Source organism: Pollachius pollachius, assembly GCF_949987615.1.
Source record: "Pollachius pollachius genome assembly, chromosome: 18".
Taxonomy (NCBI): Eukaryota; Metazoa; Chordata; class Actinopteri; order Gadiformes; family Gadidae; genus Pollachius; species Pollachius pollachius.
This window is the reverse complement of record NC_136951.1, coordinates 7,598,484-7,621,252: the sequence shown is the minus strand read 5'-3', so window position 1 is coordinate 7,621,252 and position 22,769 is coordinate 7,598,484. Positions and strand designations below refer to the sequence as shown.

General features: G+C 44.4%; 1 protein-coding gene across 5 annotated transcripts; it reads right to left on the bottom strand.

Moving 5' to 3' along the window:
* Window positions 1-308: 308 nt before the first annotated feature.
* LOC307089517 (rapamycin-insensitive companion of mTOR-like) lies at window positions 309-21,159 on the bottom strand. 5 transcript variants are annotated; one of them, XM_079755853.1, is made up of 38 exons: window positions 21,023-21,157; window positions 20,859-20,900; window positions 19,548-19,645; window positions 19,382-19,446; window positions 19,066-19,197; window positions 18,801-18,864; window positions 18,476-18,602; window positions 18,000-18,169; window positions 17,602-17,669; window positions 17,432-17,499; window positions 17,082-17,164; window positions 16,634-16,721; window positions 16,420-16,510; window positions 16,218-16,284; window positions 16,056-16,136; window positions 15,323-15,423; window positions 14,655-14,835; window positions 14,293-14,394; window positions 14,022-14,068; window positions 13,729-13,864; window positions 13,009-13,220; window positions 12,424-12,550; window positions 10,726-10,890; window positions 10,348-10,424; window positions 10,061-10,139; window positions 9,646-9,758; window positions 8,940-9,027; window positions 8,582-8,674; window positions 7,982-8,088; window positions 6,932-7,200; window positions 5,676-6,543; window positions 4,693-4,876; window positions 4,141-4,216; window positions 3,559-3,744; window positions 3,048-3,185; window positions 2,309-2,432; window positions 942-1,080; window positions 309-603 (listed from the first exon to the last, which is right to left on the bottom strand). In XM_079755853.1, the coding sequence occupies exons 1-38, from the start codon at window positions 21,051-21,053 to the stop codon at window positions 553-555; spliced, it is 4,938 nt and encodes a 1,645-aa protein (XP_079611979.1). In that variant the 5' UTR covers window positions 21,054-21,157; the 3' UTR covers window positions 309-552. The 5 variants fall into 5 exon arrangements, 4 of the variants coding, with proteins under 4 accessions (XP_079611979.1, XP_079611980.1, XP_079611982.1 ...); XM_079755854.1 differs by having other exon boundaries at window positions 5,676-6,540; XM_079755856.1 differs by having other exon boundaries at window positions 5,676-6,540; window positions 6,959-7,200.
* Between the last annotated feature and the right edge of the window lie 1,610 nt (window positions 21,160-22,769).

The window sequence follows — 22,769 nt, the reverse complement described above, 5'->3', positions numbered from 1 at the left end:
AGTAAATGTTTGATCAATGCATGACATTGAATTAAGTGGCTATTGATGTTGGTCTATATAAATATACTTCCAGAAAAAGTCTGTATGATGACTATACTTTCGGACACACGCGCGCACACACACACACACACACACACACACACACACACACACACAATTCATTATTCTTCAAATACATGTCTGCAATTATGCATAAAATAATCACACTATAATATAATAACTGCTGTGTTCTGTTCTGTGAATATTATACTTCAAGGCAAGAGCCAAATCAACACAAATGCAATGTATGTCATCTTTAATATGCACTTTAATAATTTGCAACACTTTGATAAATAACAAGCTAGGGTAACAGAAATGTGTATTAGTGTTTTATCATACTTATTATCAACTCATAGGTTGCTCAACAGCCCTAGACAAAGCAGTAGGTACTGGCAGGTTAACAACATGCTTGGTGGTCTTATTTGGTTTGATCTAGTTACAGTCTCCCCCTTGATTGTACAAAGGTCATGATGAATGGGAAGTGAAAGTTCGGTTTGGCCCGAGGATGTTGGATCAGCTTGAGTTCTCTCTTGTAGAAAGGACGCTCTCTGCCTCTTCATAAAGCTGCAGGAAAGACAACGTCATTTAAAAACAAATCTGAAACTAATCTAAATCAAGGCACCAAAGACTGAATCACTGAATCATCTTTTTTTTTTCTCATAATATGTAATCCGGCCAGCCTTTTAAGGAAATAACTTCCTTTGTATAGTTTTAGGGAAATTTCTTTTTAGATGAAACAAACCAAAAGCGTCTAACCCCGGTGTTGCAATCCTCTTGCAACAGCTGTGAGTCAAAATGCAGAGCTATTGTAAGATTTCAGGGAGACACACACACGCAGAGTTATGGTTGGAATTCAGCCAAACACTGAGTGGTTCCCAACCCCAGTGGACTCCCCTACGTACAGGCAGGAAGGAGACGTCTTGGAAGAGCTCCTGGATGAAGCGCCGGGCGTGCAGGCCGAAGGTGTGGTGAGCCATCAGGTGGGAGATCTCCGAGTAGAGACAGACATCGTCGAAGGCATGGGGGAACTTCTCTTTGATCCTGCCAGGGCGAAACACACCCTCTCAGGTATAAATCGACCACTGCTGCCAGTCCTTACCAGTGGTTCTTAACCAATGGTTCGGGACCCTTATGTGGGTCGCAAGCAGGGGTCTGAGTGGGGAGTCGGACAGCCACAAATATTTCCATACAAATTATTATAAAACAAAGTAGACACACAGTCTTGTCAGTTTTATTTCATCATCAGTATATTCTGAAGAGAAACACTACTGACAAACCACAAATATACAAAAGATAAAGGTAGGGTAAGCAATTTTAATTGTATTTTTTTCTAGCAATTTAATATGACAAAGTATTTTTGGACATATTTGTCTTAATCTCTTTACATCCCCAACAGTAATCAATCAATCAAATGCTCTGACAAAAAAAAAGAAAACAAATCGGGTATCTGTGCCTGTCGAAGGCCTGTGATAAGCCTGTCAAATCATTCCGATCTTGCTTCCAGCACACACTGTTCCCGTGAGCTCATTGCTCATGACCAGAGTCTTCCACAAGGCTAGGGAGACCTGTTGCTAAATCTAGCCAGCTGGTCATGTGTTTTGGGGGAGGGGCTTTGGAGGGAGGCCTGAAAAGAGGGGTGGGATATTTTTGGGTGCTTTGCCTTCAAAATCTAGCTTACTACTGCTGGTTTCTTTCAATTGCCTACACTACCTTTAATTGTTCTGGGGCAAAAAAGGGGGTGGGTCCTGGGCCAAAAGTACTTACATAGGTGGGTGTCAGAATGTAGAACATTTGGGGACCCCTATACCAGTCATCCATGGCCCATAAATCCATTTTCACTAGCTTTGATTGTTTGAATTGTTTGACCAATGTTAAAGAATCGAAAATCGAAATAATTAATAAATAACAACATCGGAGTGAAAAATGGCATCCGAGGGGATCGGAAAGCCCCCAAATAACAACAGTACTGAAGAAGAACAACACTTGTGAATGTGAACGGTAAAATATATACTGTGAATGTGAACAGTAAAATATATACTGTGAATGTGAACAGTAAAATATATACTGTGAATGTGAACAGTAATAAGTTATACTGTGAATATGAACAGTAAAATATATACTGTGAATGTGAACAGTAATTAGTTATACTGTGAATGTGAACAGTAAAATATATACAGTGAATGTGAACAGTAATAAGTTATACTGTGAATGTGAACAGTACGAGTTTAACACTGGACACTAGACTATTGTGTAACACAGAGTCTCTTACCTCAGAAGGCTGGACTCGTTGCCTTTGGTCCCCACCGAGGAGCTAAGGTTGACCACCAGGCGAAGCACCTCCTTCCTCAGCAGCACCCCACTAGAGGGGCCGTTCTCTGGGATGGACTTCACTCCTGGCCCCCAGGGACCCACACAAGAGACAAGGAGAAACACATTGAGCCCGATGAACAATATCTACTGAAAGGGATCCTCAAAGTAAAGATATCAAGGTCAATTATGAAAAGATGACTTTGTCCAAGACGAAGGTGTCACAACAGAAAGTACAGAGAAAAAAAGGAACACAACTGCAAGAAGGATAAAAAATGAATGAAAACAATATGGAAAGAAATTATATACATACAATATAAGTAATTGGATTGTTAAGGCAAAAGCTAAATTTGTCCAATTTTTCAAATTGGTTTGTATAGCCCTTTGTCCCAGCTACAGTTATCACAGTGGTGGGCAGCATATTGTAGGGAGTGTTTGAGGTACTGGGTTTGATCCCCATGTGTAAAGCCCTTGAGCAAGATGACCTCAACCTCTAGCTGCTCATTAATGAATTGTCTCTAGTTCTCCGAAGTCACTTTGGATAAGGTGTCCCCGAAAAGACTAAAAATCCACTTCTTACAGTCTCAAAGGGTCTTCACAGGCCCGCAATATGCACGGCCTCTGAATGCTTAGGATAAACTCCCCAAAGCCAAAGGAGGGAACCTTGAGAAGGACCACAGAAGAGCTTGAAGAACCCTCACCGAGGACCAGCTCCGCACTGTGGCCGCTGCCTGCAGAGCCCTGCGACAGGGTGGTGCCGGACACCCCTGACAGCCTGGCCTCCTGGTGGGGGGAGGAGGTACTGTACCACTCAGAGAACAACAGCCCATCCACCAGGTCTGAGACAACACACAATCCTGATCAACGTCCGCCCGCCCTAACGTTAGGTATCGGCAGACTTAGAATCCGTGCCCTTGTTGAGTTTCTGCTTAGAAGTTGTATCAGAATTAGCAATAACAAAGCTTTCATAATTTCAGATAAATCAATGATAATCCTAATCAAGGAATAATACAAACATATCTTCATCTATCACAATGGATAAAGATGAAAACTAAATAAGACCAATGCTATAAAATATAAAGACTATCAGCCATACATGCAGTGTATACATCTTTGTAAAAAAAAAACACAATTAACTATAGTAAAATACTATATATATATATATATATATATATATATATATATATATACACATATACATATATGTCCCACCTGGGCCGCAGTTGTGAGACTTCAGGCCCAGCACAGAGAGACCAGAACAGTAAAGGCAGTTGTCCTCTCTGTGTTCCTGCAGCCCAGTGTCTAATGTACTCGCTGTGGACTGTGCTTCTGTCGCGTGGAGCTCCGTAGAACCCAGCTCGGAGTCCACACCTTCTTGGTGACCCAAGTGACCGGGCTCTGAGGAAATTAAACCAATCAGTCGATCACTCGGCCCTCAATGTCCTCAGTGTGAGGCGTCCTTTATCCAGAACCCCTAGATTAAGATGCGTTTATGTCACAAGCCTTAAAATTACTATATTAACATGCATCAATGACTCTAGTGTGTGTGATGAGTGTGTGTGTTTGTTTTGGTGCTTTCATGGACTGTCACTGTACCCATGTCTGCTATTTGTTGCACATTGTTTTGTATCTCATGTTGTGTCTTTTGTCAGGTCCCCCTCAGAAACGAGATGCTACGTCTCAACGGGTTATATACTGAAACTGAAACGTTCTATTTATATCTCTAAATAGAGCGCTAGAGATATTAGAGTAGAGCTATCAGTCAAATACAGGAGAAGAATAGAAGGAACGCACCATCAGATGTTTCATCGTTGAACAGGTCCTCGGCTGGTGGGCTCAATGTCTTCTGGAAGTATGGTATTGGTTTGATCTGTGGAACCAGAACACGTTGACCAGTCGATTCAACATCGCAGAATCAAGACGTAAAGGGCTTCACATCAAATCAGGGAAATTGAAATCATTGAAGCAAAATGCATTGAACGAGCATTAAAAGGACTTATCACACAGACTGAACCCAGATTCAAATAAAGCTAAATAATGGTTACAGGGTCAGGCTTTAATCTATACATTATCAAATGAACACTGTGGTTGATCAAAAAGGGATTTGGTATTCGTGACCACAAAGTATTTGCTAACTCACAGCTATTGCTGTGGTTCTGTCGAGCTCAACTGGTAGAGCAAAGGCTTCAAATGTGTCTGGGTTATGGGTTCAATTCCCACTCTAAGAAATGTACTCACTCAGCACATTCGAAAATGCTTTTCATAAAATCGTCCACCAAATAGCCTATCAATTACAAAAAAACGCTAAAAAAAATATGCATAAGAAACAAGAGCAGTAATGGTTACATGTAGCATGTTGGTGATGTCAACGGGCAACGCAATGCCGATGTAGTTGTCACCGCGGAGACCGCCCGCTGAGTCAGCGGTTGCCATGGCGCGCCAGGAGGAGGAGCGCTGCAGGGTGTCATGGTTGATGGGGCTCAGCAGGTCCTCCTGGTCCAACGACGCGAACCTCAGCGCCTTGCCGAACCTGCAGGCCGACAACATGTCATGGTTTTGAATAATGGTTTTTGCACTTTGAACTTTGGCAGCGTCTAGTGGCCGTGCATGTGTTATTTAAGTATTTTCTGTTTCCTTGCATTGCCAATTACTCCTGTCACCTGTGTCTTGTTGCGCCTGTCACATGACTAATTAAGCCATGTATTTAAGCCCTGCTTTTGCCTATGTTCAGTGCTTAGTCTTTGGTGTGCCACGTTTGTACTCTGACCCAAGCTAAGTCTTGTATAGGACATTACTATTGATTCACTGTGTTTTGACCGCATGCCTGCTCCCTGGACTACCCACTTGGATTTGCCCCTCTGGTATGACGTCTTGAACTTTTGTCTTTTTGATGAAGATTCCCCCGTTTTTGAGTTTACCTTTTGCCTTCTCTGTTGGACCTTTTGCCCTTTTTGGATTTTGCCCTCGTCTTGGAATTTTGTGATCTTCTGTGTTTTTGCCCAAAGACTTTGTTATGATAAACGACACTTCAGCTAACCCTCTCTGCACTTGAGTCTACACCCTTCCCTTTTGTTCACTGGGTTTAGAGTAGAACGGTGGGTTTGCAGATCCGGGCTCGATCCCCAACTCTGACACAACAAGGTCGAGGTTGTGTCGAATTAATTCATGCAATCATTCGTTTATTCAGTGAATATGAGAACACAAACTGCCTACAATATTCTTGTGATTTTCTATTCCGAGAAGACCAGAAGTTAGGAAGGGAATTCAACGTGCTCAGGGTTCAAGTAAAAAAAAAAAAAAAAAGCGAAAGTGAAGTCTTCTTGTTTTACCTTTGCGAGGCGAACCTGACGCCCGGACGGCCGGTTGTCATGGCGATGGCGTCGGCGAACAGCGCCTCGTTGGCGGGGGGCGCCAGCGCCCGGCTGCCGCCCAGGAGGGGCTGGATGCGTTGCTGCTGCAGCCTCCGCAGGGTGGCGTAGCCCAGGGCGTCCAGGGAGCTGGACTGCCTGAGGGACGCCGACCGGGCCAGCAGGGGGGTCCGGGGGGTCCGGTAGCCCCAGGGAGAGGAGGGGGAGGAGGAGGTGGAGGAGGAGCGGGTGAAATTCCCGAGACGGGTCCCGGGGGCCGAAGTCCCCTTGAGGGACTTGGTGTGACGGGGCAGCCGGTGCGAGGAGGGGCCGGAGGGGGGGCCGGGAGGGGCCGGCGACGTGGACCCGGACCCGGGGAGCTGCAGGGCGGAGACGGGTCGGGGGGGGCCCGGCTGCAGGGTCTGGAGGGCGTCGATCTGGGCGGCGGCGGCGGCGGCAGGGGTTCTAGGTTGGAGACCTTGGACACTCGCAGGCGCAGACTCCGTGGAACCCATCACGCTGACGTCGGCCATGGCGGTGTTCAGCCTCATCTGGGCCCCCGGGGCCCCTGAGGACCTACCGCCTTCCCCTCGCTCTCGGGGGTCTCCAGGGACCTCCGGCTCCACGGCCCAGGGCAGCAGACACGCTCCCTCCGACCCCCCAAAGGGGAGCTCTTCATGGGCTGTCCAGAGGGGGTCCCGGCTGGGTCCTGCAGTAGGGCCTCTCTTCGGGCCCTCTAGGGGCTGAGGGGGTTCTCCGGAGGGGCCCGTGATGGTCATCGCTGGGGTCTGATGGTGATGAGGAGCCGAACGTGGGCGGGGCCCCCTGCCATCCCTCCCCTGGTCATCTTCTGGAATGAACACACCACCTACGTGAAGTGACCTGCTCTAAAACCCGATCCTAGCCAGGATATCATCATACATTATACAGCATTCTCACAGGTGGGCGTATTTCATATCATCACATTCTCTTTTAACCTTTTCTAGCAGTTTTATCTGCGTAGGTTGTCCTGTATATGTGTCTTTTATTTGGTAGTTAATCCAGGTAGGACAGCATCATTTTCACTGGGGTGAACCCTATGTGTTCTCAAATTGTATAACTCATAATATTTCTTATATCACATTATTCATAATAACATCATCCTCCCGAATTTCCCATCTAGGATTAATAAAGCAATCAGTTATCAGTAAAATAGAAATCGAATCGCATCTAATGACTGAAAAAGCGAATACACAAACCGTGAGGCGCGGCCCCCACAGACTCACCGTGGGGGGTCCGGGGGCTCCCCTCGCTGTAGCGCCGGCTCCGGGGGGACACTGACTGGGGCCGGCGCGTCCTGAGGAGGGGGGGCAGGGAGTCACAGGCCTGGGTCTGGAGGTCCCCCTCCTGGGGCCCCAGGGGCCAGGGCGTCAGCCTGCTGTGGCACACAGCGTCCCAGCCCTGCTGCTTCAGGACGTCGCAGCCCCGCCTCGTCTTACCCAGCATGCCCAGCGCGTAGAGGCACGTCCTGCCACACAGAGGCGGGAGGGGGCACGTGGTTTAACCGTCTCACTCTGTCTGGTGGGGATGGTCTAGTCCCTGGATGGGGTCTAGTCCCTGGATGGGGTCTAGTCCCTGGATAGGGTTTAGTCCCTGGATGGGGTCTAGTCCCTGGATGGGGTCTAGTCCCTGGATAGGGTTTAGTCCCTGGATGGGGTCTAGTCCCTGGATGGGGTCTAGTCCCTGGATGGGGTCTAGTCCCTGGATGGGGTCTAGTCCCTGGATGGGGTCTAGTCCCTGGATGGGGTCTAGTCCCTGGATAGGGTTTAGTCCCTGGATAGGGTCTAGTCCCTGGATGGGGTCTAGTCCCTGGATAGGGTCTAGTCCCTGGATAGGGTTTAGTCCCTGGATGGGGTCTAGTCCCTGGATAGGGTCTAGTCCCTGGATAGGGTCTAGTCCCTGGATAGGGTTTAGTCCCTGGATAGGGTCTAGTCCCTGGATAGGGTTTAGTCCCTGGATAGGGTCTAGTCCCTGGATAGGGTTTTGGCTCAAGGCCAACTAGTTCTGGGTTCGAACTGCGATGGTCTACCTGTGACCAAAATGCCTGCCTACCTGCTGCTTAATGACTTAATGATCCATTTAATATTCTATAAATACATGTTTTAGCTTCCACGGATCCAGGAACCAGATGCAATACCTTTGCATGATTGAGATTTTAAACAAGAAGCTGAGAGGAATCCCATGTGGGTTGGTGTTGTCGTTGGTGAATGTAAATCATGTCAAGGCTGTGGACAAAGGGAAGCCCCTACCCTCTGACGGACAGCACCTCACAGTGTTGGGCCAGCGCTACGACCTCAGGGACCACGCCTTCTTCCAGAAGCAGGTTCACACCCCAGTTAGTGGAGCCAATGTTGCCCTGCAATGGACAACTAGTATGGTCTGTGTGCATGGTTTAGATGATCTAATACATTTTTAATACTGATAATAAGTCTGATGCTCATATTTTATCTTATCTATACTATATTTTGAATGAAAAAGATACAAATATCCTCATCCTCATCTTCAAATATTAGATCTAATCTATACTATATTGGAATGAAAAAGATACTAATGTAGTAAATATAATTAATTGAAAAAATCTTAGTAACAAATTATTGGTATTCATTTATTTCACATCAGTCTATGTATCAACAAGCTGAAATGATCTTGGATTTGTTCAATATCTGATCTATACAATCTATTCATACAATCTATCTTTACAATTAAACTATTTTGGAAATAAGCAGCATTTGAAGGAAAGTACATCCTCACAACATACTAGTGAACTAGCCTCCAATACCAGTATAGCTCGATCCAGGCCCACTATGAATTAAGGGTTTGTATGTATAGACAGCAGAACTAAGGCTTACCAGAGCCCAGAGAGCAGCTTTCAGTGTCTTGATGCCCTCCCATTTGTCGAGGTCTGGGGATCGAACCACAGAGCTCAGATCTTGGAGCACATTCTGCAGCAAAATAACAATATTAACTTTAAAATAGATCCTGTAAAAACAATCAATAGCTCAAATCGACTGCGAAAGGAGAACCACTTTTTTGGTGTACTTTTGTTTTTAAGATTTATGATTGTTTTTGTTGATAAGATTAGGAAGATGAAACTTAACCACTGCTGAAACCGGCTGCAAAGGCAATACCATGAATCTGGATTCATTGTGTGTCGTGTTTGATAAAACCATCAGCTAGTTGAACAGATGGTTTACAGCAAAAACTGACCTGTGCTTCCAGTAGCTGGCAGCCTGCCTTGTCATGGACTAACTGGCCGTATAGGTGAACAAGGGGGTAGACGGCTGTTCTTTGTACCCTGGTTGTGAAGAGAAAGTAGAACCGTGACGACTGTTAGATTTCAAGGGAACCTCCAAACCGTAAAACCACTTATGTTAGATGTAAGGATATCTAGTGGGTTACATATTAGTGCTGTGGATTGATCCTGGTCCAAGTCTCAACTTAAATGCATTACATTTTAAAAAGGTAGGATAAGATGGGGATATTGACTCATAATTTCCCTCTATGGATTAAACACATTAAAACCATAGAGGAGTTTTCAAGGGGCGTTAAAGGACGCAGACCTTAATTCCTCCAGAAGCAAAATGGATAGACCTGCAACCAATCAGAGCAATGCTTCAACAACTCTGTACAGTCATCGTATCAAACCCGCTCCATATAAGATCAACTGTTATGATTTGCCTGACGCATATGCTGTGAGCAAATATAAATGAGCTTTCAGATCCATGTGGTTCCAAGGGCGTGTTTCCTGTAATTGGCCCTATTCGGTTACCAAGTAATGTCCATCAATCAATCCTGGCTCAAACAGGGGAATTGGTTTTCCTTGAATGATGGCATCTATGATGGCATGGCTGACTGGAAACCACCAGCCATGACACCAGAAACAAAACTTCTCAGAACAGAACCGGGGACGGACCAGAGGGCGCTGGAGCGTCCAGGACTGTTCCGGTTCGGGACGGGCCTACGGTACGTGGTGAGAGACTCGTTCAGCTGCTCCTCCATCATGTCCACATACTTTAGGTTATACTTCTGTACACAGGGAGAGAGGGAGGGACAGAGGGACAGAGATATGGTAAGAGACTCAGAGAGAGGATGAGAGAAGAGAGAAAGGAAGAGAGAGAGAGAGAGAGAGAGAGAGAGAGAGAGAGGGGCAAGAGAAAGGAGAGAGAGAGAGAGAGAGAGAGAGAGAGGGAGACAGAGCGAGAGACACACACACAGAGAGACACAGACAGATAGATGGACATCGCGAGAGGGAACATGAGTATCACAGAGCGGTATTAAGCGAATGATTCCTCATTGCAGTGAGATTCAGAGTCCAGGTGAAAGCCCACCTTGTGCCATCTCTCCAGCTCTCCAGTGATGAACCCCCTGTCCTCCAGGTAGGAGAAACCCTTTGGAATGGACAGAAACCTGAAATCAGAAGAGGAGATCCTTTAAAGCTGAAATATTACCTGATCTGTTTACATCCCACCTGGGAGTATCTTATTTTATATTTTTGTTTTTTTTGGTTTTAATAATATATATTTTTGGGGGGACATTAGTTGGAAAGTGGTTTGTCCTTAAAAGTTGTCGCTAGTAGTAGTTAAAGTATTTGAATAGTAAGGTAACAGTAAGGTACCTCAGCAGCAGCAGCTTTCCCTTGTCTCCAAGGTGCGTGAGAGCTGGTTTTAATTCCACCAACGCGTGAAGGTTGGCCTTGAGAATCACAAACAGACTTTATTTTAAGCATGATAAGCAAACTATGATACTACAAGAGCAAGAACTAGGCAATTGGTTCACATGGGAACTCCATCAATCAAAACATGCCGCCGTAATAATCTATTATCCTAATCTATTCTTTTAATACATTTTTATTTTTGTTTTAAGAATGCATGTAAAAAAAAGAATTCCACCGTACCATGCTGCACTTGACAAAACAGAAATCTCGAATCATTCTCATTTTCAAAGCATTCGGCCTCAAAGCATTCGGTTAGCCTCCCGGGTCGTGACCCCTGACCTTGTCCTCACAGGCCTCGTCCAGGACGTCCAGGGCCTCTAGCCGAATGGGCTGGCTCCGGTCATAGAGCTGGGTGACCAGCAGCTCCACGCCCCAGCTACTGAAGAACTCTGCGTTGGCCCGCAGCAGCACCCGCAGGTGCCTGGTGGTGTACAGCCGGCAGCTCTGCGAGGGGGCAGGAGGGCGTCATCAGCGAACAACGCGACCAATCACGGCCTCCTGGCTCAGATACTTGGTCAATGGACTGCATTTATGTAGCGCTTTTACTTAAAGCGCTTGACCATATTGCTTAACATTCAGTCCCTCCAGAAATATGCGGCATTTTTTTGTGATCGTTGCGGCTTAAAATGCTTGATTTTGCGGCACGTTTTCTTAAAAGATGCGATGAAATATGCAGCTTTTCGATGACGCTCACGTCGCGTAATTACGTCACTTCATAACGTTCCCATGGCAACAGGGTGAAATGGCTGTTCTTGTGTGAAGTAAACGCAACATTTTTCAACTTTCTGCTAAGATATATGTGATATATGTGATTATGAAATCATACAAGCCCCCCATATTTTGCGTGGAAATCGGCAATTTATCTGTTGAAAGTGCGGCATATTTGAAAAAATATGCGGCCCCCGCATAAATATGCAGACTTTGGCTGATTATGCGTTGAATTATGCGATCGCATAATCACGTTTTTCTGGAGGGACTGAACATTCACCCATTCATGCACACATTCACACGACGACGACAGCCATTCAAGGCAGCTCGTTGGGAGCAGTTAGGGTGAGGTGCCTCTTTCAGGGACACCTCGACGGTCAGCTAGGAGGAGCCGGGGATGGAACTAGCAACCTTGCGTTTGCCAGCCAACCCCCCCCCCGAGCTAATAATGCCGCCGCAAGATACTTATCACGTAAGCTGCCGCGTTTAAACATGGAGTACTGCTGTTGGAATGGGGCATTGTTCTTGAATTCGTATTTTAAATTTAAAATTACAATAGTAGAATAAACGATATAGATCATATCGATTTTAAATATTGTGTTCTCAGTAAATAAAGTTTGTGGCTTGTTATTATTTCACAAATAGTGTTGTTTGGCATCCCATCATCTGTTTTTCCTTGTAGTGTTTTCCATAGATTTTTTTATTTTACTTTGTGTTGCCTAAATAAACAGACTGGGAGCAACATTGCTGGCTTTTCTTTCAACAGTTTCCCTCTGGCCATGGCCTTCTAAAGTAGTATGTTTGTTTACTAAGGGGGCGCTGGCACTCTTTGCTCAGCCTCTGCTTGTGTATTATTCACCTGTTTTCTACCCTTTACTTATGAGGTGGTCCGCGAGGGACTTGAGGACCAACTAAGTGGTTAACACCTAAAGTCAACACTGAAGGCCAGACATCCACTAGCGACCATGGCTCGACTCCAGCCTGTTCTGCTAAACTGTCAACGGCGTACAGTGGACTTGATGGAAGTTGATATTTGATGAAAAACAGGACAGGTTAAGAGATAGCCAATCAGATTCTTGTTCTGACAAACCTCGACCCCCTCCTGCTACATGTCGTTCAAGCTGTCTTTCACGCCACTGTTCTGCCCATAAAGGCAGAGACCAGTAACAGTATTTGAATCTTCTGATTCACACCAAGTCTCGCCAATCAAAAAGGGCGGGGCCAACGGGCGGTCCGTCATCAGGCTCCGTGGCGGCGGGAGGTTCTTACTTCCGAGGCGGCGATGAGGACCTTGGAGAGGACGACCCGGGCCAGGCCGTCGCGGCTGAAGTCCAGCGTGGAAACGGTGAGCTTCACCACATGCTCCTGGTTCCTCTGCATGCACAGGCTCAGCAGGCTGCGGGGGGAGGGGTTAGCTCACTGCGCGCTGGGTCAGACCCAAAGCTCTCCTCTTCACATATCACCTTCATGTGTATCTATAGTCTATATCTATATAGTCAAATCAATTCAATTCAATTCAATTAATCACAGGTACAGTTTCAAAGGGCTTAACAGGCCACATTATGACACCCCCCTGACCCCTACCTCTAGAGTTAACCTCCCTTAACTCCCTCATATATATATATATATATATATATATATATATATATATATATATATATATATATATATATATATATAAAGGCTTTTAAACCAAACTGATAAAAGCAGAACATTTAAATAAAAATGACGTCATAACTAATATAGATTCGAACATCCGATGGCAAGACTTTAGAAAATGTTTAACAACTTCTTGGACTGGAGAGGGTTAAATAATAATAATGTTTTTAATGATAACAACCCTGACCCACTGACCACTGATAGACGCTCCCTTTCTCCAGCACCTTGACGCCGTGGCGATGAGCTGACAGCGTCCCCAGGAACAGGAAGTAGTACTGACTGAGTGTGGTCAATAGTAACCCGTTGCCATGGAGAGCACTCCTACTGCTGTCAGCTTTGGGCCCGACGGAGGAGTGCAGCCATTGGACGATGTCTTTCACCAGGTCCTCCAGATAGACATCCCCTTCCTTGGAGGGGTTTACCAGAAGAGATAAGAAGATAGCAAGTGATTCATTTAAAGTCAATAAATCATTTTTAAAATGAAAGCAATCAATTCTACATTGAAAACCTCCCAATCATTTATTTGAATTAAAATTTATTATCACACTGTTTCACTGTTGAACTAACATTGGCAGTTTGAAACGTCTTTGGTATAAACTCTGGCTCAATCTATTGGGGGTCATTGGCACTATTTGGTATTTTCTGAATTTCAAAATAAAAGTGTTTATTCAAAAAATGTTTTAGTTGCAGAGGTACACAGTTGTATAGATATGTTTATTGTGAAAAAAGGTCACTCTCTGGTCGGGCTAAAAGGATTTCTATGGGTGTGGCCTATATGTGATTAGCTAATACATCCGTTGATGAGATAACAAGTGGTGTAGCAGGGGGCAGAGGTGATTCATTACTAGACTAGAAGAAAAAAGCGCTAACACAGGCTGTGACACATCCAAATGCAGACAAATCGTTAGAACCGACCTCCTCCGAGTCTAGGAGAAACCCGATGAGCTCACAGCCGACCACAGTGGTCTTTCGGGCCCTGGGGTGGTCGGGCTTCAGGGAGACAAACAGCTTACTGCTGGGCATGAAGAACCACAGGAGCCTCCTCACAAACCTAAAGGGAAACCGCAGGATAACACAACGGGCCGGATAGCCTAGTGGTTAGTGCTCGTTCCCCATGTCTGCTGCCCTCCTGTAACACCTGCTGAATCCTGATTCAATGTTTGAGGAGGGGTATGATGACCTGAGAAGTACAACTTGTTTATACTCACTTGTGTATATGGTCATCCCGATTGCTTTGCAGTTTAACATTCGGCCACTGAAGACAAAAAATTACAAAACAGAAGGCAAGATATTTTTAATGTTTACAACTGGCACAAATATAGACAATAGTATATATATATAACCATAGAATATAGAAAAGAATAAAGATAAACAGTAAAAATAAGAAAAAAGTTACTAGTATTGCGATCTGTGTTTTACGTCTGAATAAATGCACAGATTATGAAATAATTCTAAGTACTATCGGACGTTCTGCACGACCTTCAGGATGGTTTGCACCAGTTCCCAGTTCCAGTCCAGGTTCTCGTCGTGGTGGAGAACGTGGCTGTCTCTCAGGTTCGCCAGCAGGGCGTCGTCGTTCTCCTGAGGAGCCACAAACACCCAGGGTTCATGTTGTCATTACAAGCAGCCTCAGGACATCCTAGCATCAGCAAGTAAGGCAAGGCAACACCTAATCAACAGGATAGACCCTAGCCAAGGGGTTCGATTCCTAACCCAAAGGTACTAGGTTAGACACCTCAGGTATACAGTCTACCTGAAGGCATCCTTGCATAAATCGTCCCTTACACTTTCTGAATCCACTGTATGTGGCGTCGAAGCCTTAGGGGTTGTGGCTCCATTACCTTCACGGGGAACATGTCTCTCGGCAGGGGTCTGTGGGGGAGGGCCAGGGAGCCGTGGGGTGGCGCCGCAGCCCCGGCCGCCTTGCGGAGGACGTGGTCCAGGTAGAGGCTGTGAGGGGAGGGACCCTGCCTGGTCCTCTCGTGGAAGAGCTTCAGGTTGGTCACTGCTGCCCTGGCCTGTCTGGGGGGGCCAAGCTCAAGCTGTTAACCGGGCCCCGTGGTGGACTTATTGGGTGTTTGTTGAGATCTTCTGCAGATACCAGAGTCTTAAGATCAGTGTGTGGGTTTTAGGAATCACTGGTGATCGCTGGGATTATAAAAAGAAATTTAAACCAATACTTTGCTTTGGAAACTTCATGACATGATAATAAAACGAATACACGATGAAACAAAATGGCCATGTCTGTTGCACCATGTCCAAGGAGAGCGTCATACCTTTACACAATTTTCGCCATAGATAATGTTACGTAGAACATAATCAATCTATCAATTTATTAACCTTCAATAAATCCACGGGAGTCAGGAATACATTTATTATTTTCATGGGTCTCCCACATCTTGTCTGATAAGTCATAACCGCACGATCAACCACCAGCTTGTATTCTGCATACACTGGGGACGGCTATGGCCGTTCAGACAGGGTGCGACTGGGCAGGGATGTGACTCACTGTCTGTGTGCCCGCGGGACGGCGGAACAGGCGGCCATGTTCATGAGGCGGGGCAGGCAGTGGAGGTGGTGGCTTTGGCAGAGGGGGAGGATGCTGTTGGCCTGGAGACAGAGGAAGGAACTGATAATAAATAGAGACAGGAAGAGACAGACAGACAGGAAGACATAGGAAGACATACGGGCACATGACAGACATATAGAGACAAACAGACGTAGAGACAGATACACAGACAGGAAGACATAGACAGACATAAGGGCACATGACTGACATATAGAGACAGACAGACAGGAGGAAATAGACAGACATAAGGGCACATGACTGACATATAGAGACAGACAGACAGGAGGAAATAGAGAGACATAAGTTCACATGACTGCCATATAGAGACAGACAGACAGGAGGAAATAGACAGACATAAGGGCACATGACTGACATATAGAGACAGACAGACAGGAGGAAATAGACAGACATAAGGGCACATGACTGACATATAGAGACAGACAGACAGGAGGAAATAGACAGACATAAGGGCACATGACTGACATATAGGGACAGACAGACAGAAAGACATACAGAAATACGGGCACACGACAGACATGACAGACATTTGTTTTACAATCCTACATTTACAAAAAGGATTGCATGACAGACAGACAGACGGACGGACGTGTCGGTAGAAGTACGGGTAGACAGATGGAGATGTAGATAGATCAGAGAGGGCGAGAGGGACTACCATATTGAGCAGTTGTCCCAGTAGCACTGTGGCTTGTATTGATATGAAGTCATCACTGCTGGTGATCAACTCCACCACACCCTGAAGACGAGCGATGCACCACGGTTACAGATGAAAACCAGGCATTTTAAGTCAGTAAGAAAAACTGTAGACCTCTTTCACCTCAAGAAGTCTGCTATGGATGAAGGCAGACAGAAGGAACGCCAGGTAGTTGTCTATGAGGTTTGGTCTGAGAAAGAAAAAGATACACATTAGAGATCTATTAAGAACATTTGAATCTCGATATACTGAAAGCATTCAAATGTACACTTTGGAGAAGTTATTCAAAATACGACCAAAAGGAGAATATGAACACATTTAATACCTTGATCGGGACCGTTGTGGAAGAATAACCAGAGCCTCAGAGACGATGAAACCTTCAGTAAGCCTCCACCCTTGCTGATGTCTACCAGGGTCTACAGGACGTTTCACATTAAAAGTACCTGTTCAAATAACAACTCCCCGAAGCTTGACATTCTGTCTGATGTTACGTCAAAAGAATCAACAATGCGGGGTTAAAGCTAATCGTCTGTACCAACCGACACTGATCAGCGCTTCGGCAAAGTCTGTTGTCTCGACAGGTACGTCCAGAAGGAAGACTTCATAGATCACCTCCAACAGGGCTCTCTGTCAGACCATAAAGAGACAGTGACTAGAATCACCAGGAAATCAAAATGTTAATGAACGGCTCATTTCCTAGATGTTTCTTTTTTTATCGGTCAGCAATTTAAAATGTTTATGCAAGCATATGATAACAAAAAAAAATTCTCCATTGCATTAGTCGGATTGCAGTTACTTTACACAGCTATTCAACAATGTATGGTTGTTGACATTTGTTGCCCGAAAGGCCGAAAAACTATTTCTTTCACATCAAATAAAACCAGAAAAACGTGTCTATCTCTTACAGAGCATTGATTAAATGCAAGGTTACACAGCATGCCCTTCAGCGTGCTATGAATGCAGGATACTGTAACTCTGAATACTTACCCTCACCTCAGTGTTTGGTATACACAGCAGGTCAATGAGCGACTGGATCCCTGAGTTCCCCGACTTACACAAGGTAACAATGCCTGCAGGGACAACAAGTTTGTGTTTGGTCAAACTAACTAACAATGAGAGATACAAACGTAAACAGTCTTCGCCAAGTCATCCGGTCATTCCAGTAGTTCTTTAAAGAGAAGTTTACCAACTATTGGAATCCATGGCAATCTTAATCATGAGTAATGCCCTACCATACTCAAACCTGTTAAAACACAATTAACACAGACTCATTTAAGTCTGACAAATGTTTCCATAAACAGCAAATGATGAAATAAATTATTAAAAAAAAATCGTACCTGACCAAGAGCGAAATGTAGCAATGATTGACATCTTACTGGCCAGGAAGCGAGCATCTCTGTTCTCTCTGAACACCACAAATCAGATCAACCAAAGTATTATCCATGACAACCATATCACCAAGAGGAGGTCTGGTTACAGAATAGTGCTTTATAAATCCAGGACTGACTTCAGGTGCTCCTCGCCAATGTCAGGGGTCAGTCGGTAGTGAAAGTCCGTGTACGGGACCAGGATTTGCTGGGAGCAACAGAAAAATGAGAACATTGCACAAAAAAACTAAACTTATCCAGCGTTAAAAAATCCTGTCTTCATTTACAAAGGTGACAAGTGATGAAAATTTTAAATTACGATCCTAAATTGCAGAACAACAAAAATGTTTTAAACAAAACTCTGTGAGATTAGGAGATCTCATTTGGTTTCATGAATGGGCTCCAAGACTGTTGGTGTACCATAACAAAAGGGACTTAAACGTGCCACATTCCTTGCGTAGGGTTTTGTGGATAACTGAATGAAGGTGAATCTCTCATCTCATTGAGTTTTCCGTGTGTGTCTCTGGGTTGGCCGTACCTCCAGCTCGACGTCAGAGCGGACATACTGCCGCGTGTCGGGGTGGTTGAAGAGGTGGAGGACGGTGGCGATCAGCGATTCGTTCATGCTGTTCAGCCGACAGCCAATCACGTTCTTCAAGATGGCGCTCAGGCCACTGCTCTGGGCCACCACGGCCGGGTTCAACAGGGCTGTAAAATAGTGAGAGTGACCTTAGAGCAAATAGGATCAAATGTACTCTATTAATCCTAGATGGTAAATGTGGGTGATAACACAGAAAGTACACAACAGGCTAGAATAATGTAAATAAGAGTAAAAAAAAAAAATATATATATATATGGAAATACATGTAATAAAAACAATGTGTGTAGTAAGCAATGTCGACACAAGAAGTATTAGTCAGTAATATATGACCATAATATAGACGAGGTACACCAGAGACAGGTGATCATGGATCACGTAGTCGTTGCAGTGCGTTGCCGTTGGCGTTCACTCACAAAGCTCACAGATGATGGCGATGCAGGGCCGCACCATGTCGTCGGCCTCCTGGGAGCCCTCGCCCCCCAGGGCCATCAGGGAGTTGGCAATGGAGGAGGGGAAGACGGACGCATCGACCGCCATCATCTGTGTGGAGACACAGAGTCCAACCATGACGCTACCACACTATAATACAGTGTTGGTTATGTAACACTCTAACACTTTCACAGCAACAATCACTTTGGCAATGATCACGTTGTTAATTGTTACAGTAAGAACGTCATGAAAAGAATTACAGACTCAAAACTCGACACTTAAACATGCATCATTTGAGTGAAATCGTACCTTTCGAACTAGCCTGAGAGCCTGTGTTTTTTCGGTCTTGTTGCTGTCTTGAATGTCTATACACCTGCAAGAACCAGCAGAAAAACAGAACCAATACCATTATGGGATAATATAAAAGATTAAATGTAACAACAGTGTAGAATCCCTAGCTCCAAATACATATCTCATGATGATACCATGTCTTTGAGGTCACTCTCCCTCTCTGCAGAATGACTCAATATTAGTGAATAGCATCCGACCACACAGGGTTGGTGGTTCCTGTCACCTGGCAATCAGGTAGTCCACGTTCAAGGCCAGGACTTTGTCCAGGATGCTGCTGTCTGTGATGAGGTAGCGCAGGGCTCGCAGTCCGGCCGCACGCACCTCCGTGGAGTCACTCAGCAGGGACAACCGCACACTGCCACAGGGACAATCACCATGCAAACACGTACAAAAGGGTAACTTTTAATGGATACAACTGAAGACCATTTTTATTTAAGATTGAGGACGCTGGAAAGTAATTTACCTTTGATTGTACAAGATGAAACTAAAACGAACACGAGAATGTCATCATCAACATTCAGAAATGTCCAAATCCTCACCAAATGATGAGCTCCTGGTGTTTTAGCCCCAGCTCGTCCTCTTGAAGGCCTACCCTGCATAGAAGCTAGGGTAGAAGAATCCCCATTCAAGATGATATCCCTGATCCAAGGACAAAGGATCATTGGTAATAATGCCAGGTGAAATCATGCTGTTTTCATTCCAAACCTTGACGAAGTTGTGCAGGTGTTTCATCTTCTGAGTACTGGAGACGCTTTGGTTCCTAATGATGTTTTGGAGGATTTCACCAACATCAGCTGCAGGATCTGGAAACAAAAGAGAAAAATGTTTGTATGTTTGTTTACGTGCAAAGTGTAGCCCAGTTATATTAAACAGGTTGATTTTCTCACTAAGTGATTAACATACTTAGTGATTATTGTGTTCGATTATATAGATTATCGCTTTAACATGGCCACCAATGTAATCTGTGTATTCAACAGAAGTTCCTCAGTTGAACCAGTGAAATGCATTCTTCATCCAATACTAAGATTTGAAAAGGTTTATACATGATTCTGAACAATTCTTGGCCCTGTTTTTCTTTAAACTATTTCAAAGTTTTGATTATTTTGATATGCGTTTATATATCTGAATGTGTTGCTGTGTATATTGTAGCTAAACACGAAACCAGTTAAATGTATGATCATTACCTCAACACGTATAAACTTATAAACAGTTCTACCACGTTTCCCTGAACAGTGGTGTTACCAAAACATTGGTGTCACTAAAACAGTGACACTTTGCGATGGGGGTCTCTGACTGCCAGGATATGGACAAGAAAAAACACACAACACTGGCACCCTCATCAGAGCAACATCATTATACCGAAATAATGTCAGATGTAAACAGACTCTTAACCTCTTAGCTGAGTGACTTGGTTGTGGGCTAGATCCACAAATTAGCTGAAAGCACACTTAACACCATCTGCTGTGGCTCTCTGAGTAATCTGAGTGGTTTCATTCATAGCCGTGCTAAGTACTTTACTCTCAGCACCCTGCTGATTTACAAGGAACGCTCAGGCATAATGCTTCTATGATCAGAGACACATGCTGCTATCTATGTCCTGAAATGAGGTGGACGTCATGTTGTAGTGTAGGCCTAGTTTAGGCCTGCTCATTGTTGTTACAAATTAAATCAACCAGCAACTTTGCTCAATTTATTACTATCTGACAACATACACATGTTGACTCTCTCAATAAATGAATTAATTTAAAAAAAAAACGTTGACTTTGGCAAACACATATCCTAACCAAAAATAATGTAAACATAAATGTATTTAAGATTTAGAACTCATACTAGCCACAGTAGAAGCTGCCTCACAAATCAATGCTTTTGAAATGTTAAGTTAATAGCAATTTGTGGGTTATTACAACATGCACTATATGGTTTGACTTTAGTTCACATCTAAATCAAGTAAATTTAGCAACTGATAACACCAACCTTAAATTCAGCAACTGATAACAGCCATTAACCTTTGCTTACCTCTGGAAAGGTCCATTGATCCATTTTCCTCCCCATTGTGCTCTGCATAAGGTCAAACACAGTGGAATTATAATACATACAAAATACATAATACATAATGTGTCAAACATTAATACAAATAAATAGGTCCTTATTATAAAATAAATACATCATCTTAGGTCTACCTCTCATCTCTGCGTCTTTTCCGATGCTCATTATCCGCAACTCAATCAGGGCCACGGGATCCTTCTTTTGGAGGTCCTGAGGACGGACGCTGTCATAATGTCCTGTGTTTTGGGAAACTGCACCTGCGCCGCCACCTGCATGTAGACACTTACCATCATGCCATCACAACACGCATGAGCCTACTTCAAGACTCTTGGGTAAATAGCACCTTTGCTTTTTTGTTAAATCCTTTGCTTTAATTGTTTTTGCTTGAGTTAGCTAAAATATTTGTTTTAGGAGAATAGCTCGAGTCCGTGTTGCAGGTAAGAGCTGCAGTGCTATCAATTCACCACTAAGAGGCGCTGTGGTTCCTTATAGTCACTTCGGTCAGTGATCATTTAACATCTTCTGAGGGCAGCTCTATGTCTGAGCGTATGGGGGCATCGGCGCCTGCTGCCAGCACACAACCGCCAACCTGTCCACATTCTTCTGGTAAGTAGGCCGTCTAAAGGCGGTGATGTTTGGTGTTCACTGTCTGGAGGCAGGTCCCTCCGGTGGGTTATGAGAAGGAAATGTAAGTTGAATTGGGACCACTAGTGGATAACTCAGCCCCAGCAGGACGTAATGCACTAGAATAACCGCTAAGTGTCCCCATCGCTTCTAAAAATAAATCAACTTGGTTACAGACCAGTTACATTAGCAGGGACATTAACCTTGGCAACCAAGGCCACTCATGGCACACGTTTATTTTACCATATTGCTATTTCTTTTAATAAAAATAACGTTAGCCATTTATTTTATTTGATAATGTAATGGCCAGGCATACATCACTCTATAGACGATTCACACGTCGAGCTATATTTAATTTCTCTCAACGACATTATTGTTTCCTTTAAATATGTGGCCACTGGTATTTTAACTTTGTTTTTCATCTCTAGGCCTGCCCGGTTTGTCTTTGGATGAACCAATTGAATAGTGTTATAACAAACCCGGTACCCACTCTTCATCCCATGTAAGCAACCATCAACTGCTGTCAAAAACAGTCATAGACGCCACATTATCAAAACATTATGAATTGACAGGTGAGACAGGTTGACAGCTAGGCTACATCAAGCAAGGCGTTTGCCTTTAAAACGACATCGATCACATTTTTGTGGAAAAGACAAATAGTAGGGCGCCTGCGAAATGAATATCAGCCCAAGTAGAGAAAAACAAACAAATAGGTTTGAATTAACAAGGTTAATCCCCCAGAGTAGAATGTCGTGTGTGTGTGCCTATGGAGTTGTCTCGGCTCGACCTGTAACGTGTGTCAAAATCTCCCAACGCAGAGCGCAATCTCACGCGCACAGCATGTGTCTCAGAAAGGGCATCGCCCAGCAAATCATGAAACCCAAACATGGTCTGTTGTTTATATTTTTGATTTCAACTGATAGCTCACAGATACATATGACATCAGTGCATGTAAGTTGTTCATTTTCTAGTTAAAGCAAACTATTTGAATATTTTTTTAAAAAAATGAGGAACTAAATAGGCAAAGGCCTGGCCTTGTTCAAAGCAGGCCTTATTGGGAAAATACATTTTTTGGTTCGTTTCACAGCCATAACTCTATCAATATATATGTATTACATTATATTTCAACCGAGAGGTGTATCTTTTCGGCCGTATGACTTCCAGGGACAGCTCTGTTGTTTTACGCAAATGGCCCGGGCCTGTTGGCCCTCTCATTGGCTGAAACCACAGTCAGATTCCAGCGCACATTATCTGATT

Coding starts and splice junctions, on each gene's coding strand:
- LOC307089517 (XM_079755853.1), bottom strand. CDS start 21,053: ATGAGCATCGGAAAAGACGCAGAGATGAGAG. Junction 17,500..17,601: donor ATTGGCGAGGAGCACCTGAA/GTCAGTCCTGGA, acceptor TGTGGTGTTCAG/AGAGAACAGAGATGCTCGCT. Junction 7,201..7,981: donor GAGGTGCTGTCCGTCAGAGG/GTAGGGGCTTCC, acceptor TCTGTGTGGCAG/GACGTGCCTCTACGCGCTGG.